General features: G+C 53.2%; 1 protein-coding gene across 4 annotated transcripts; it reads right to left on the reverse strand.

Annotated features, from left to right (window-relative positions):
* Positions 1-2,777: 2,777 nt before the first annotated feature.
* ERRFI1 (ERBB receptor feedback inhibitor 1) lies at positions 2,778-14,607 on the reverse strand. Of its 4 annotated transcripts, none has more exons than XR_010910425.1 (4): positions 13,405-13,997; positions 5,740-5,801; positions 3,417-5,611; positions 2,778-3,384 (listed from the first exon to the last, which is right to left on the reverse strand). XR_010910425.1 is itself a non-coding variant. In XM_067472892.1 (4 exons), exons 2-4 carry the CDS (start codon positions 13,485-13,487, stop codon positions 4,509-4,511), a joined length of 1,248 nt encoding a protein of 415 aa, XP_067328993.1. In that variant the 5' UTR covers positions 13,488-13,536; positions 14,531-14,607; the 3' UTR covers positions 2,778-4,508. The 4 variants fall into 4 exon arrangements, 3 of the variants coding, with proteins under 3 accessions (XP_067328993.1, XP_060615065.2, XP_067328992.1); XM_067472892.1 differs by adding an exon at positions 14,531-14,607 and having other exon boundaries at positions 2,778-5,611; positions 13,405-13,536; XM_060759082.2 differs by adding an exon at positions 14,045-14,189 and having other exon boundaries at positions 2,778-5,611; positions 13,405-13,536.
* Between the last annotated feature and the right edge of the window lie 687 nt (positions 14,608-15,294).

Raw genomic sequence — 15,294 nt, forward strand, 5'->3', positions numbered from 1 at the left:
CTATGGTTGCGCTGCTCAAAAGAGTAAGGTTTCCATAACACAAATAAACAGATACATAGTAGCTTTACACACAACAGTCTTCACACTGGAGCTTTCTCACACGAGGCTTCTCTCACACTAAGGTTTACCTCACACTCCTCAAGACGACACTAGCTTTGGCCCAATGACTCTAACAGGCTTCGGCCTACTGGTCCCCTCAGGACAACGCCCTTTTTTTGTAATAGATTTTTATTAAGCGGATTTTCTTTATGACTCTAAAGGGCTTCGGCCTCCTCGCTTCCCTCAGGACAGCGCTAGCTTTGGCCCACTGACTCTAACAGGCTTTGGCCTACTCACTTTCCACAGGACAACGCTAGCTTTGGCCCCCTGACTCTTAACGGGCTTCGGCCTACTGGCTCCCCTCAGGACAACGCTAGCTTTAGCCCAAAGACTCAAACAGGCTTTGGCCTACTTGCTCTCCACAGGACAGTACTAGCTTTGGCCCACTGGCTCTTAATGGGCTTCGGCCTACTCGCTCTCCTCAGGGCGCTAGCTTTGGCCCCCTGACTCTAATAGGTTTCGGCCTACTCTCTTCCCTCAGGACGACGCTAGCTTTGTCCCACTGACTCTTAACGGGCTTCGGCCTACTCACTCTCCACAGGACAGCGCTAGCTTTGGCCCACTGACTCTTAATGGGCTTCGGCCTACTGGCTCCCCTCAGGACAACGCTAGCTTTAGCCCAAAGACTCAAACAGGCTTTGGCCTACTTGCTCTCCACAGGACAGTACTAGCTTTGGCCCACTGGCTCTTAATGGGCTTCGGCCTACTCGCTCTCCTCAGGGCGCTAGCTTTGGCCCCCTGACTCTAATAGGTTTCGGCCTACTCTCTTCCCTCAGGACGACGCTAGCTTTGTCCCACTGACTCTTAACGGGCTTCGGCCTACTCACTCTCCACAGGACAGCGCTAGCTTTGGCCCACTGGCTCCAAAAGGCTTTGGCCTTTCGACTCTTTCCGTGCTTGACTCATACTTTTGTAACCCAAAATACCTAGTAAATGTTTAGTATTTCTGACGGATGCCAGCCACAGAAGCAGGCTGAACGTCAGGAGGAAAAGGCTACCCGCACCCACTGGCCATACAGGCCGGAAACCACGCAACGCCCCAGTGAGTCCGGCCCTGGAAGCCTTCGACATTTAACTCTTTGGAGGAGGAGGAGGAGGTGCAACCGGCTGAGCGAGTGTGGGGCAGGCAGGCAGGCAGGCAGGCAGGCGCTGGAGGGAGAAGCAGGAGGAGGAGGGGCACCCCATAATTTCAGGGCCATGCCGGCCTCCCCGCACGCACGGTGCAGCTCACTGCCAAGGCCAGGCTCCCCTCCCTTCCTCTCTCTCTCTCTGCCCACACGCTGCCTTGACCGCAGCCACGTCCCGAGGCCGGACCGCCTCCCTCTGGCTCGGCCGTGGTGTGAGGCTTCGGAGGGAGGGAGACGCCTCCGGAGGCTTTGTGGCTTTCCCTGCCTGTCGTTTGGGAGCAGGAGGCGGAAGCGGTGCGGAGCGGAGGGAACCCGGCACGTGGGCGGAGGGATGATGACGAAGAAGACGAAGAAGAGGGTGGTGATGCAAGGCCACAATTACGACACAGGATGGGCGGCGGCGGTGGCAGCGCTGGAATTGGACGGCCGGTTCGTCCAGGTGGAAGGAAGGAGGATGGAAGGAAGGAAGGAAGGAAGGAGGAGAGCTCCGTGGACGGAGGCCTCCCAGGAACAGCCCAGTCCAGAGCCCTGCTTGGAAAGGAGCCCCGCTGGCCTCTGGCTGCGAGAAAAGGGGGGTCCGCGTGGCATCATCGTTCCAGCATGAAAAGCCTCGTCCTGGCACAGGGAAGAGGCCCCGCGAGACCACTGCCACCCCCGAGAAGGACTTGGCACACACAACCCACAGGACTCACTTGACTTGGAGTGGGGGGTGACGGGGTGTGCGGTACATTCACCCAATTCGGCTCCTACAGACCTGGACCAAACTTGGCATACAGACACCCCCCCCCCCCCCACAATATGACCCACTTTACATCCTGGTGCGGTTTGGGGAGGACGGACAATGGATGATGGGAGCTGAAGTACCTTCACTCACTTCCTGAGACCACTACAACCCCCATCAATGGCAGACCAGGACCAGACTTGGCACACAGAGCCCCCATCGCCCACTCTACATCCTGGTGCGGTTTGGAAGAGGATGGGCAATGGATAATGGGACTCACAGTACCTTCACTCACTTCCTGAGCCCATTGTGACTCTCACCAATGACAGATCAGGACCAAACTTGGCACACAGAGCCCCCATCACCCACTCTACATCCTGGTGCGGTTTGGAGAAGGATAGACCACAGATGATGGGACTTGCAGTATCTTCACTCACTTCCTGAACCCATTGTAACTCTCCCCAATGACGGATCAGGACCAAACTTTGCACACAGAGCCCCCATCACCCACTCTACATCCTGGTGCGGTTTGGAGGAGGATGGACAATGGATGATGGAACGTACAGTATCTTCACTCACTTCCTGAACCCATTGTGACTCTCACCAATGACGGATCAAGACCAGACTTAGCTCACAGAGCCCCCATGACCCACTCTATATCCTGGCACGGTTTGGAGGAGGATGGACCATGGATGATGGGACATGAAGTACCCTCACTCACTTCCTGAGATCACTGCAGGAACCAGGTCAGAAGGTCCGTAACCTCACTGACCGTAACCTGGTTTGGGGAGAGAGGAGAAGTGGCAAAGGAGACGCCAAGGGCCGTGCTCTACCATAAATAAGACCTTTATTGAATCCAAGATAATGGCAAGACACCACGATACCAAAGCGAACCTCTCGGGCTGCTTCTTGCTCAATACTGAATGCCGGGCGCACCTCCCTCGGCACGCTCATTCACAGACCTTCATGTAGTTTTGCCCCCCAACCCACTCCCTCCCAGGACGTGTAATGGTGCCTGCATTGCGGCTCAAGGGGGGGGGAGAAGAGGTGGGAGGGCAGGTATGGACGGCGCCAGGCGGGCCGCGGAGCAGGAGGAGTGCACCCACCCCCTGTGCCCCCCTTTGGTCCCGTCCCTTCTGGGAAAGGGAGACTGGTCCCACGGGAGGGTGGGTGGTTGGCGTCCCTCTCTGCCGGCCCTTCAAGGCACGAGGAGGCACCGGTTCCCCATTGCTTTGGTGGGCAGGGAAGGGTGGCCATGCTCACAGAGGCCCCGAATGACACGACGTTTCTCTGTACAATTATAGATCTATTACATGCATGTGCAGAGGCATCTCTCTATATATTAATTATTCTCAGATGTAATTTACACACTGGAGCTTCACACACAAGGCTTCTCTCACACAGAGGTTTACCTCACTCTCCTCAGGATGACATTAGCTTTGGCCTGCTGACTCTAAACAGGCTTTGGCCTACTCACTCTCCTTAGGACGACATTAGCTTTGGCCCACTGACTCTAAACAGGCTTTGGCCTACTCACTCTCCTTAGGACGACATTAGCTTTGGCCCACTGACTCTAAACAGGCTTTGGCCTACTCACTCTCCTCAGGATGACATTAGCTTTGGCCCACTGACTCTAAACAGGCTTTGGCCTACTCACTCTCCTTAGGACGACATTAGCTTTGGCCCACTGACTCCTGACAGACCGGCCTACTTGCTCTCCTCAGGATGACATTAGCTTCGGCTCACTGACTCTAAACAGGCTTCGGCCTACTTGCCCTCCTCAGGACAACACTAGCAATGGCCCATTGACTTTAACAGGCTTCGGCCTACTCAATCTCCTCAGGATGACATTAGCTTCGGCTCACTGACTTTGACGGCTTCGGCCTACTCACTCTCCTTAGGACGACATTAGCTTCGGCCCACTTATTCTAACAGGCTTTTGACCTACCCACTCTCCTCAGGACGACACTAGCTGTAACCCACTGACTCTAACAGGCTTCGGCCTACTCACTCTCCTCAGGGCGATGTTAGCTCCGGCCTACTCACTCTCCTCAGGATGACACCGGCTTCGGCCTACTCACTCTCTTTAGGACGACATTAGCTTTGGCCCACTGATTCTAACAGGCTTTGACCTACCCACTCTCCTCAGGGTGACGTTAGCTTTGGCCCACTGACTTTAATAGGCTTCGGCCTACTCACTCTCCTCAGGACGAAACTAGCCGTAACCCACTGACTCTAACAGGCTTCGGCCTACTCACTCTCTCAGTGCTTGACTCACACTTTTGTAATAAAAATACCCAGTTAATTTTGAACATGGCTGCCAATGTGTCTCTGTACAATTATAGATACATCACATGCATGCGCAGAGGCATCTCTCTATATATTAATTACTCTCGGACGTGGAATGACTGACGTATTTGCCGCTCTCCAGTCTGGCTCCGAAGCCCAATGCGGAGGCGCCTGTGCCCCCCTTTGACGCCCCGCTGCTTCCCCAAAGCAGGCCCCAGATGTGTGGGGAGGCCCTTGAACCCTCACCCGGCCACCGCCTCCCCGTGTCGTCCTCAGGGGGCAACCACGCACGGAAAGTGCCTGCGCTTGGCGGGGTCCCCAAACCCGGCTTCCGAGGGCCCCCCTCTTCCTGCGGCGATGGCGTCCGCTTCCTCCGCAGCCCGGGCGTCTTGGAAGAAGCGTTCGTACCTGTCCAGGTAGGGGGGCCTCTCGGGCAGCAGGTAGTAGTGGGTGGAGCTGGCCTTGCGCCCGTTCTCCATGATGGGCAGGATGCAGGGCGCAAGGCCCCCCCGCGGAGAGGCCCCCTCGCTCCGCTGCCGCTGCAGGAGGAGGGCCTTGCTGCTGACGTACTTGGGGTCCGGGGCAAAGCTCTGCGTGGGGGGCATGACCCCGTGCAGGTAGCAGGGCAGGCTCTTGGGGCTGGGGGTCCGCAGGGGGGGCGGCAGCGCCGAGGGGGGCGGCGGCAAGAGGGGCTCCCGGGGAGGCACCTTGGGGGGCCGGTCCTCGTCGCTGTAGGCCCCCGAGGCCACCTCGGCCGACCAGCGGCGCCGGTCCGGCTTCAGCGCCCGGGCCGGGATGGGGACCCGCGGGGGCACCACCGGCCTGGAATCCCCCTCGTCATCGTCGGAAGCGGGGGAGGCCCGGCGGAAGGGGCCCGAGGCCCGGACGGCGACGGTCGGCTTGTGGAAGGAGCCGGCGGGGCCCGAGTGCGAGCGACGCAGCCTCCGGTGCAGCGGGGGCGGCGCCTTCGCTGCCTCCTCCTCCTCCTCCTTCGCAGCCTCAAAATAGGCGTGGTTGACCTGCCCACAGTCCCGGAAGCCACGCCACTGCTGCTGCTGCTGCCCCTGCGAGGTGGGCCGGAGGAGGGCCGGGGGGGCGCCCCCCAGGAGGCGCTGGGTGTCCGAACTCGTCAGGAACTCCACCTCTCGGTCGGCCTCCTCCTCCTCCTCCGCGTTGTGGTCGTCCTCAGCCGGTGGCAGCGGGGGGAGCGGGCGGGCGCTCCGTTCAGCCCCGCCCGAAGCCGAGAGCCGCCCAAAGCCCAGGAGGAGGGCGGCAAGGGAGTCTTCGGGGCCCTCGCTCCGGGGCCCCAGGGCAGAAAGGGGCCACGCGGGAACGTCCTCCTCCCCGGGCGATCTTCCTCCACAAGGACGGGGGCCTAACACGGAGGGAGGGACACGTTAAGAGCGGGCGAGCGGCACTTCCGACCCAACACTTGACCGGCTCCTCTCACCCCTAAAGCCAAGCCGCCCCCAAAATATCCCGGCCAGAAGCGGGGACACTCACCTCCGTTCTCCGTGAGGCCACGCTCGACTGAGGGGCTCCCGGGATCCACTCCGAAGAAAGGGCTGCGGGGAAAGAGAGGGGCACTGGTCAAGGGGGGGACCTGTCCACTTTGGGGGCTCAATCACACAGCGGGGCATCCCAACCGCCACCTCCTGAAACCTGACCCTTTGTTTATTTATTACTGTATTTATTTATTACAGTAGCAAAATTACAGTTATAAAGGAGCAACGAAAATAATGTTATGGTTGGGGGTCCCCACAACACGAGGAAGCCTATTTAGGGGTCACGGTGTTAGAAAGGCTGAGAACTGCTGGCCTGATGGATCTGGTCCACATTTGGCACGTATCTAATCAATAATGTTACTAATTGACTAAATGATAATACCTAACACCCCAAAACAATGCCTTTTTCAAATAACCCGGAGACCGCCAGGTGCCCAAGCTAGTAAGACATCAACCAAACCTAAAACATTCCGACAAAGCATTAAAAGTTACAAAGGAGAAGGGAACTCCGATTGGAAATTCCATAACTTATTGGCAATAAGTGCACCACAACCTTGTTGAAAAAGTAAAAATAATGTCTCATCCGCTTGGCAAATGTGAATCTCCATTGACCAATGACCACGAGTCAATAAAGTCACCACCTTGCTAGAAGTCAACTCTTTGAACAAGTGACGTTCATAAGCGTAAATGTAATGGCACACAGGGAGCTCAGCTGCTAAACTGAAGAACCATGTCTTCAAACTGCAAAGGATAAAGACTTGCCACTACAAAAATACATTGGGTGAGGAGAGGACGGTTGTGTCTTTGAAGTTAATGTTGCCCATCTCCTTCCCTTGAAAAGCTCGTTTAGAACATGCACTCAGGGGACAAAAACAAACAAGACAGAGGCACTCCTGGTCAGGGCATAGGGTCACAGCCTGTGTTAGATGGGGTCCCACTCCCCCTGAAGGCACAGGTTCGCAGCCTGGGAGTGACCCTGGACTCATCGCTGAGCCTGGAACACCAGGTCTCGGCGGTGGCCGGGAGAGCTTTTGCACAGTTAAAGCTTGTGCGCCAGCTGAGCCTCTACCTTGGGAAGTCTGATCTGGCCACGGTGGTCCACGGTCTAGTTACATCCTGTATAGACTACTGCAACGCTCTCTACGTGGGGTTGCCTTTGAAGACTGCCTGGAAGCTGCAGTTAGTCCAACGCTCGGCAGCAGGCTACTAACGGGAGCGGGTACAGGGAGCGTCTGTTATAGAACTCCAGTATGCTGATGACAATGTCGTCTGTGCACATTCAGAAGAAGACCTACAAGCCACTCTAAACACCTTCGCAGAAGCATACGAGAAGCTCGGCCTGCCATTGAACACTGAGAAAACCAAAGTGCTGTTCCAGCTAAAGTCACCAGCCAACCCCTCTCCAATGCCAGAGATACAGCTTAATGGTGTAATGTTAGAAAATGTGGACCATTTCCGCTCCCTTGGCAGCCACCTCTCCAAAATACAACAAGCTATTCCCCTCCCAGCCCTGCTTTATGCCTGTGAAACGTGGACTGTCTACAGATGTCAACACTGACACTGAAATACAACACCGCCTGAGCTCTGCGAGTGCAGCATTTTTCCGAATGAAGCAGAGAGTGTTTGAGAACCAGGACATCCGTAGGGAGACCAAGGGGCTTGTCTATAAAGCTATTGCCCTCCCAACCCTGCTCTACGCCTGTGAAACGTGGACTGTCTACAGACGTCACATGCAACTCCTGGAACGATTCCATCAGTGCTGCCTCCGGAAAATCCTGCAAATCTCTTGGGAAGACAGGCAGGAAAACGTCAGCGTGCTGGAAGAAGCAAAGACCACCAGCATTGAAGCGATGGTCCTCCAACATCAACTCCGCTGGACCGGCCACGTAGTCCGGATGCCCAAAGACCACTGTCTCCCAAAGCAGTTGCTCTACTCCGAACTCAAGAACAGAAAACGGAATGTTGGAGGACAGGAAAAGAGATTGAAAGACGGGCTCAAAGCCCACCTTAAAAACTCCGGCATAGACACGGAGAACTGGGAAGCCCTGGCCCTTGAGCGCTCCAGCTGGAGGTCAGCTGTGACCAGCAGTGCTGCAGAATTTGAAGAGGCACGAATGGAGGGGAAAAGAGAGAAACGTGCCAAGAGGAAGGCGCGTCAAGCCAACCCCGACGAGACCGCCTTCCGTCTGGAAACCAATGCCCTCCTTACTATGGGAGAAGATGCAGGTCAAGAAGAGGGCTCCACAGCCACCTACGGATCCACAAGAATACTGATCCTGGAAGACTATCCTCCTCGGCCAACGAGGGATCGCCTAAGTAAGTAAGTAAGTACAGGGAGCGTACAACTCCTCTGTTGCGCCAGCTCCACTGGCTGCCAATTAGCTTCTGAGCACAATTCAAAGTGCTGGTTTTAACCTACAACCTCTACATTTCCGGCCCAGTTTACCTGTCCGAACTTATTCTCCCCTATGAACCATCCAAAGTATTAAGATTGTGTGGAGAGGCCTTGCTCTCGGTCCCGCCACCTTCGCAGGTGCATCTGATGAGAACGAGAGACAGGGCCTTTTCTGTGGTGGCTCCCTCCCAAATGAAACTAGATCTGCCCCTCCCTCCTGACCTTTAGGAAGCTAGTGAAAACTTGGCTGTGTTTTCTGATGGTCTTTGATGACCCCCTGGTTGGGAAATGCCTCCTTAACCCTTTTGAGTCCTTGCTGTTAGTGTTCTAGTTCTCTAGCACCACGTTGGATAAGGAACAGCAGGAGACTCCGTATTCTCTGATATTTTCTCTTATCCGACATTTTGCTGGCCTGTTTATGTTGAATAAGCGAGACTCTGCTGTAGTCCAAACTATACAGTTGTAGTCCGCAAAGGCACACTTTTCTACTAATGTGTATAAGCTATTTTATATTGTAAGTCGCTCGGAGCACTTTGGTGGAGAGCGACTAATTAAGAAATAAAGTGATGATGATGATGATGATGATGATGATGCACGACTCCACCTCCACTGAGGTCTGAGGGAAACGAGATCTATATAAATATAAACGTCATGTTCGTTTGTGGGATTAACAGAACGCAAAAACCACTGGATGAATTGACACCAGATTTGGACATAAGACACCTAACAACCCAAGGTATGTCCTTCACTCAAAGTTGATTTTGTCATTTGGGAGTTGTAGTTTCTGGGATTTATAGTTCACCTACAATCACAGAGCATTCTGAACTCCACCAATGATGGAATTGAACCAAACGTGGCACACAGGACTCCCATGACCAACAGTAAACACTAGAAGGGTTTGGTGGGCATTGACCTTGAGTTTGGGAGTTGTAGTTCACCTACATCCAGAGACCACTGTGGACTCAGACAATGATGGATCTGGACCAAACTTGGCAGAAATATTCAATATGCCCAAATGTGAACACTGGTGGAGTTTGGAGGAAATAGACCTTGACATTTGGGAGTTGTAGTTACTGGGATTTATAGTTCACCTATAATCAAAGAACATTCTGAATCCCACCAACAACAGAATTGGGGCAAACTCCCCACACAGAACCCCCATGACCAGCAGAAAATACTGAAGGCCATCCAGTCCAACTCCCTTCACCAGGGCAAGAAAAAGTAATCAAAGTCCTCCTGACGAAGAGCCATCCAGCCATAGAGAGAGATAGATAGATATGATTCACACACACACAGGTATAATATCCTAGATTTGAAAGGGGCCCCTAAAGAAGGACAATTATGTGTTGCCTGTTCCAGAGTGGGCAAACCAGACACTCTCCACATCAACACTGACTAAAGAAACAGCAAGAAATACTGTTTACCCACAAGCAGAAAGAATATATATATATATATATATATATATATATATATATATATATATATATATATATATATAAAAGAAAGCAACACTTTCTCATGACTTCATTTTCCAGATCACCAGGCTGGGCCACAGCAACGCCTGGCAGGGGACGGCTAGTAACAAACATGGGGGCCTGCCTCTGAAGCCCCTCCCTCGCCAAAGAGGCGGAGTCCAACTGAGAGAACTGAAATGGACACACCGCTGAGTCTCGCTTATCCAACATAAACAGGCCGGGAGGACGTTGGAGAAGCGAAAATGTTGGATAATAAGGAGGGATTAAAGAAATGCCTATGAAACGTCAAATTACGTCATGATTTCACCAATTAAGCACCAAAACATCATGTTTTACAATAAATCAACAGAAAAAACAGTTCCATGCATGGTGAAGTTATGTCGTAATTTACAGATTTAGCACCAAACAGACAAGGGCTCTTTCTTCCTTCCACCCTGGACATTATTCCACCTGGCCAACCTTCCCTCCCTCTTTCTCTCCTTCCTTCCTTTTCTTTCCCTTTTCTTTCCCTCCTTTCTTCCTTCTCTACCAATCTTGGATTGCAACTCCCAGCAGTCCTCTGGATCAATCTGTCTACCTTCCTACCTTTTGTTGTTGTTTATTCATTCAGTCACTTCCGACTCTTCGTGACCTCATGGACCAGCCCATGTGTCCGCCCCCTCCCTCCCTCCCTCCCTCCCTGTCTCCATTCAATCTCTCTATCTGGAGGATTGCTGGGAGTTGCAGTCCAGGAAAAGGAATTGGAAATATGCAGGGATGGGGATGCTCTCAAAGAAATCCAAAGAGAAGAGAGCTCCCATCTTGGAAGCAGCGCATTTGGATCCTCCTCCTCCTCTTCCTCTCCTGAAGGGCCTGGCCTAGGGGATGCTGGGAGCTGTAGTCCGGAAGGGAGTGTGGGTATGGTATTGTGGGTTTCTTTGCCGTGGGAGTCGTTTTGCATGTGTTTTTCAGTGTTTTCATGAGTGACAGTCACTCACGGGCCTGATACGTGCATTGTGTCCGAATTTCGTGTCAATTTGTCCAGTGGTTTTTGAGTTATGTTAATCCCACAAACAAACATTACATTTTTATTTCTATAGATTTTTGTGTGTGTCAGGAGTGACTTGAGAAACTGCAAGTCGCTTCTAGTGTGAGAGAATTGGCCGTCTGCAAGGACGTTGCCCGGATGTTTTGATGTTTTATCATCATTTTTCTTTCTATATATATATAGATAGATAGATATGAGAACCCTAAAAACAAAAGAACCGATGAACGAAATCACACCAAAATTTGGCAACAAAACGTCTCACAACACAAGGAGTGACCATAACTCAAAAATTGATGATTTTGTCACTTGGGAGTTGTAGTTGCTGGGATTTATAGTTCACCTACAATCAAAGAGCATGCCGAACTCCACCAACAATGGAATTGAACCAAACTTGGCACACAGGACTCCCATGACCAACACTAGAACTCATTAGAAAGGTTTGGTGGGCACTGACCTTGAGTTTGGGAGTTGTAGTTCACCTCCATCCAGTGAGTACTGTGGACTCAAAGAATGATGGATCTGGACCAAACTTGACCCATAAACACAGACCCATTTGGGAGTTGTAGTTATTGGGATTTATAGTTTACCTACAATCAAGGAGCGTTCTGAACCTCACCAACGACAGAACTGGGCCAAACTTCCCACACAGAACCCTCATGACTAACAGAAAATACTGTGTTTTCTGGTGGGTTTTGGTGACCTTTCTGACACCCCCCTGGTGACCCCTCTCCCCCCCCCCCCCCCGGGTCTTGACTTCCCAGGTTGAGAAATGCTGCCTGAAGGCCACCCGGTCCAACTCCCTTCACCAGGGCAAGAAAACATAATCCAAGCCCTCCTGACAAAGGGCCATCCAGCCATTCACACACATATATGTGTATGACAGATGCAGTCTCAAAGATTTGAAAGAAGGACAATGATATGTTGCATGTTCCAGGGTGGGCAAACCAGACACTCTCCACATCCACACTGACAAAGACACAGCAAGAAGTACTGTTTACTCACAAGCAGAAAAACATGATAGATATTAGAAATCAACATTTTCTCATTACTTTATTTTCCAGATCACCAGACTGGGCCACAGCAACGCCTGGCAGGGGGCCGCTAGTCTATTTCTATAGATGACAGGTCACAGGTTTAAATCCAGGGAGAGCACGGAGGAGCTCCCTCTATACCAGCTCCAGCTCCTCATACGGGGACATGAGTGGAGCCTCCCACAAGGAGGATAACACATCAAAAGGGGAGAAAGAAAGGAGGAGAGAAAGAGGGAGGGGGGGAGATAAAAGGGGGGAAGGGAGGGAAGAGAAGGAGGGAAGGAAGGAGAGAATGAAAGAAAAAAGGGAAGGAAGGAAAGGAGGAGAGGAAGAGGGAGGGAGGGAGAGAAAAGGGGAGAAGGAAAGGAAGAGAAGGGAAGAGAAGGAAGAAAGGAGAGAATGAAAGAAAAAAGGGAAGGAAGGAGGAGAGAAAGAGGGAGGGAGAGAAAAGGGGGAAGGAAGGGAAGAGAAGGAGGGAAGGAAGGAGAGAATGAAAGAAAGAAGGGAAGGAAGGAGAGGAAGGAAGAGGGAAAAAGGGAGGGAAGGGAAAAGAAGAAAGGAAGGAGAAAATGAAAGAAAAAAGGGAAGGAAGGAAAGGAGGAGAGGAAGAGGGAGGGAGGGAGAGAAAAGGGGAGAAGGAAAGGAAGAGAAGGGAAGAGAAGGAAGAAAGGAGAGAATGAAAGAAAAAAGGGAAGGAAGGAGGAGAGAAAGAGGGAGGGAGAGAAAAGGGGGAAGGAAGGGAAGAGAAGGAGGGAAGGAAGGAGAGAATGAAAGAAAGAAGGGAAGGAAGGAGAGGAAGGAAGAGGGAAAAAGGGAGGGAAGGGGAAAGAAGAAAGGAAGGAGAAAATGAAAGAAAAAAGGGAAGGAAGGGGAGAAAGAAAGGAGGAGAGGAAGAGGGAGGGAAGGTTGGCCACAGCAACGCGTGGCGGGTACAGCTAGTACAAAGTAATATTATAACAATAATACAAGAGTACATAATAATAATAATAATAGTATTGTCTCATCAGAAGCAAGTTGAAGGTACAGTTAAAATGCATAATAAAACAATACTTTTTTTTTGCGTCAGGAGTAACTTGAGGAACTGCCTCTGGGTAACGTCCTTGCAGACGGCCAATTCTCTCACACCAGAAGCGACTTGCAGTTTCATAAGTCGCTCCTGACACAACAACAAAATTCATATCTATCTATCCATATACCTGGAACTCCCTCCCTAAGGACACCAGGCAGGCCCCAACCCTGGCAGTCTTCAGGAGGAGCTGGAAGACGTGGCTGTCCCAGTGTGCCTTCCCGGAATAATAATGACCCCACAGCACTGTGTCCTCCAAGCACTTTACACTTTTAGGTCTGCTCGTATGTCTTCCACAAACGCCACGGTCACCTTTTCGTCCATGCTTCAGCGCTATTTCCAATTTTAATTTTACCTTTGGCCTTCCCACAGTTTTAATTGTATGTTGTCTTATTGATAATGTTGTATGTTATTGTCTATGTTCTCAATTTTAATTGCTTGTATTGTTGTGTTTGGGCTCGGCCTCATGTAAGCCGCACCAAGTCCTTTGGGGAGATGGTGGTAGCGGGGTACAAATAAAGATTATTATTATTATTATTATCCATTGATTTCTCTTCCTATCCATTGATCTGCCTCTCTCTCCCTCCAATGTACACACTGACCACGACACACACTGAGTTAGAGGAGGATTGGGGATTGGCAAAAGCCCTCTTGTCTGGCCGGACTGACCTTCTCCTTCTTCTTCCTCCGCATCGGGGGGCCTGGAGGCTGGTGGGGCTGGGCAGGAAGGCGCCCTCCAGCGTGGCCGACATGGCTGGCCCGGCGGTGGCGCTCTTGACGCGCTCAGAGGCAGCACTCCTCCTGGCAGCACAGAAGGAGGAAAGAGAGAGAGGAGGCGGGGGTGAGAGACAGGCACCAGGCTCCATCTTGGGCCTGCAGAGCCCTGCTGTTCCAAAGATGCCCAAGAAGGAGCCTCCCTCCCACCAGCACACTCCCTCCGGGGAAGGCAGAGAGTTCCACTGGTGAACAGCTCTCCCAGGCAGGAGGTCCTTCCTCGTGTCCAGACGGACTCTCCTCTCTTTCCTGTAGAGCAGTGCTTCTCACCCTGTGTGGGTCCCCAGATGTTTTTGGCCTTCCACTCCCAGAAATCCTGACAGATGGTCAACTGGCTGGGATTCCTGGGAGTTGTAGGCCAAACACACCTGGGGAGCCACACAGGGTGAGAAGCACGGCTGTAGAGCCCTGGAATCCCAGAAGAGTGGGAAGAGGCGCCTCCTGGGCCATCCCCCTCACCCAGCACAAGGAGCAGGAAGGAAGGAAGGCGGCATTCGAAGCACCCCCGGCAGATGGCCAGACAGCCAGAACTCACCTTCATCCCGAGGAGTGGAGAATGGGGAGAGAGGGAGGGAGGGAGGGATGGCGGGGGAGAGCCTTCTTCCCGGAAGAGAGGGCCAGAGGAAGTGTCCGGCCCCGGGTTGCCAGGCAACCGCCCCCCTCCTCTCCCCTGGGCTCCCCCGGTGTGTGGGGCCCTGACGTCACTTCCGCCTGTCCCCCACCCAAGCTGGCTGCCCCGGCCTTCCGGGGAGAGAGAGAGGGAGGGAGGGAAGTGACTCAGCCCTGACTCACCAGACTCCCCGGCGCCACTGCCACCGCCACTGCCACTGCCGTCTCCACCGCCTCTGCCGCCCGAGGCCCACGCAGGAAGGGAGGGAGGGAGGCGGAGAGGGCCCGGGACACAGGAAGCGGCCCACGCCTGCCTCCCTCCACGCTGCCATGGCAACCGCCCCCCCCCCTCCCTCCCTCCCTCCCTCGAGTCCCGCGCGCGCGCCCCCCTCCCTGCCCCTTCCGGCCTTACCCAGAATGCAGCAGCAGCAGCAGCAGCAGCAGCGCCCCCACTGCGCACGCGCCTTACTCCTCCTGCGCCTTACTCCCGGGCTCCGGCAGGGTGCCGCGCTTTTATAGCCCGGAGGGGCGGGGCCTCCCCTGGCCACGCCCACTACACCTTCTCACTCCTCCCCTTGGCTCCCTCCCTCCCTTCCTTTCTCCCTCTTTTCCCTCGTTCTCCCTCCTCCCTTCTTCTCTCCATCGCTTTTCTCTCTCTCCCTCCATCCTTCCATTCCTGCCTCCTTCCTTCCTCTTTCTCCCGCCCTTTCCTTCTTTTCCCTCTTTCTCCCTTCATCTCTCCATCTCTTTTATCTCTCCCAATTTTGTCTCCTCCCTTCCCTCCTTCCTCCCTTTTCTCCCTCCCTCCCTCATTCCCTTTCTTTATTCCTTCCATCCTTCAATCCTCTCTTCCTTCCTTCTCCTCTCTCTCTCCCAATCTTTCATCCTCCCTCCCCCTCCCCCCTTTCTCTTTCCTTCCTTCCTTCCCTCCTTTTCCCTCTTTTTCCCCCCTCCCTTCTTCTCTCCATGTATTTTTCTTTCTCTCTGTCCATCCTTTCATTCCTGCCTCCTCCCTTCCCTCTTTCTCCCTCCCTTTCTCCCTTTTCTCTCTCTCTCCTTCCTTCCACCCATCCTTCCTTCCTTTCCCTCCTCTTCCTGCCTCCCTCCCTCCCTCATTCCTTTCTTTATTCCTTCTGTCCTTCAATCCTCTCCTCCTTCCTTCTCTCTCTCTCCCTC

The sequence above is a fragment of the Anolis sagrei genome, chromosome 13 (assembly GCF_037176765.1).
Source record: "Anolis sagrei isolate rAnoSag1 chromosome 13, rAnoSag1.mat, whole genome shotgun sequence".
Lineage (NCBI taxonomy): Eukaryota > Metazoa > Chordata > Lepidosauria > Squamata > Dactyloidae > Anolis > Anolis sagrei.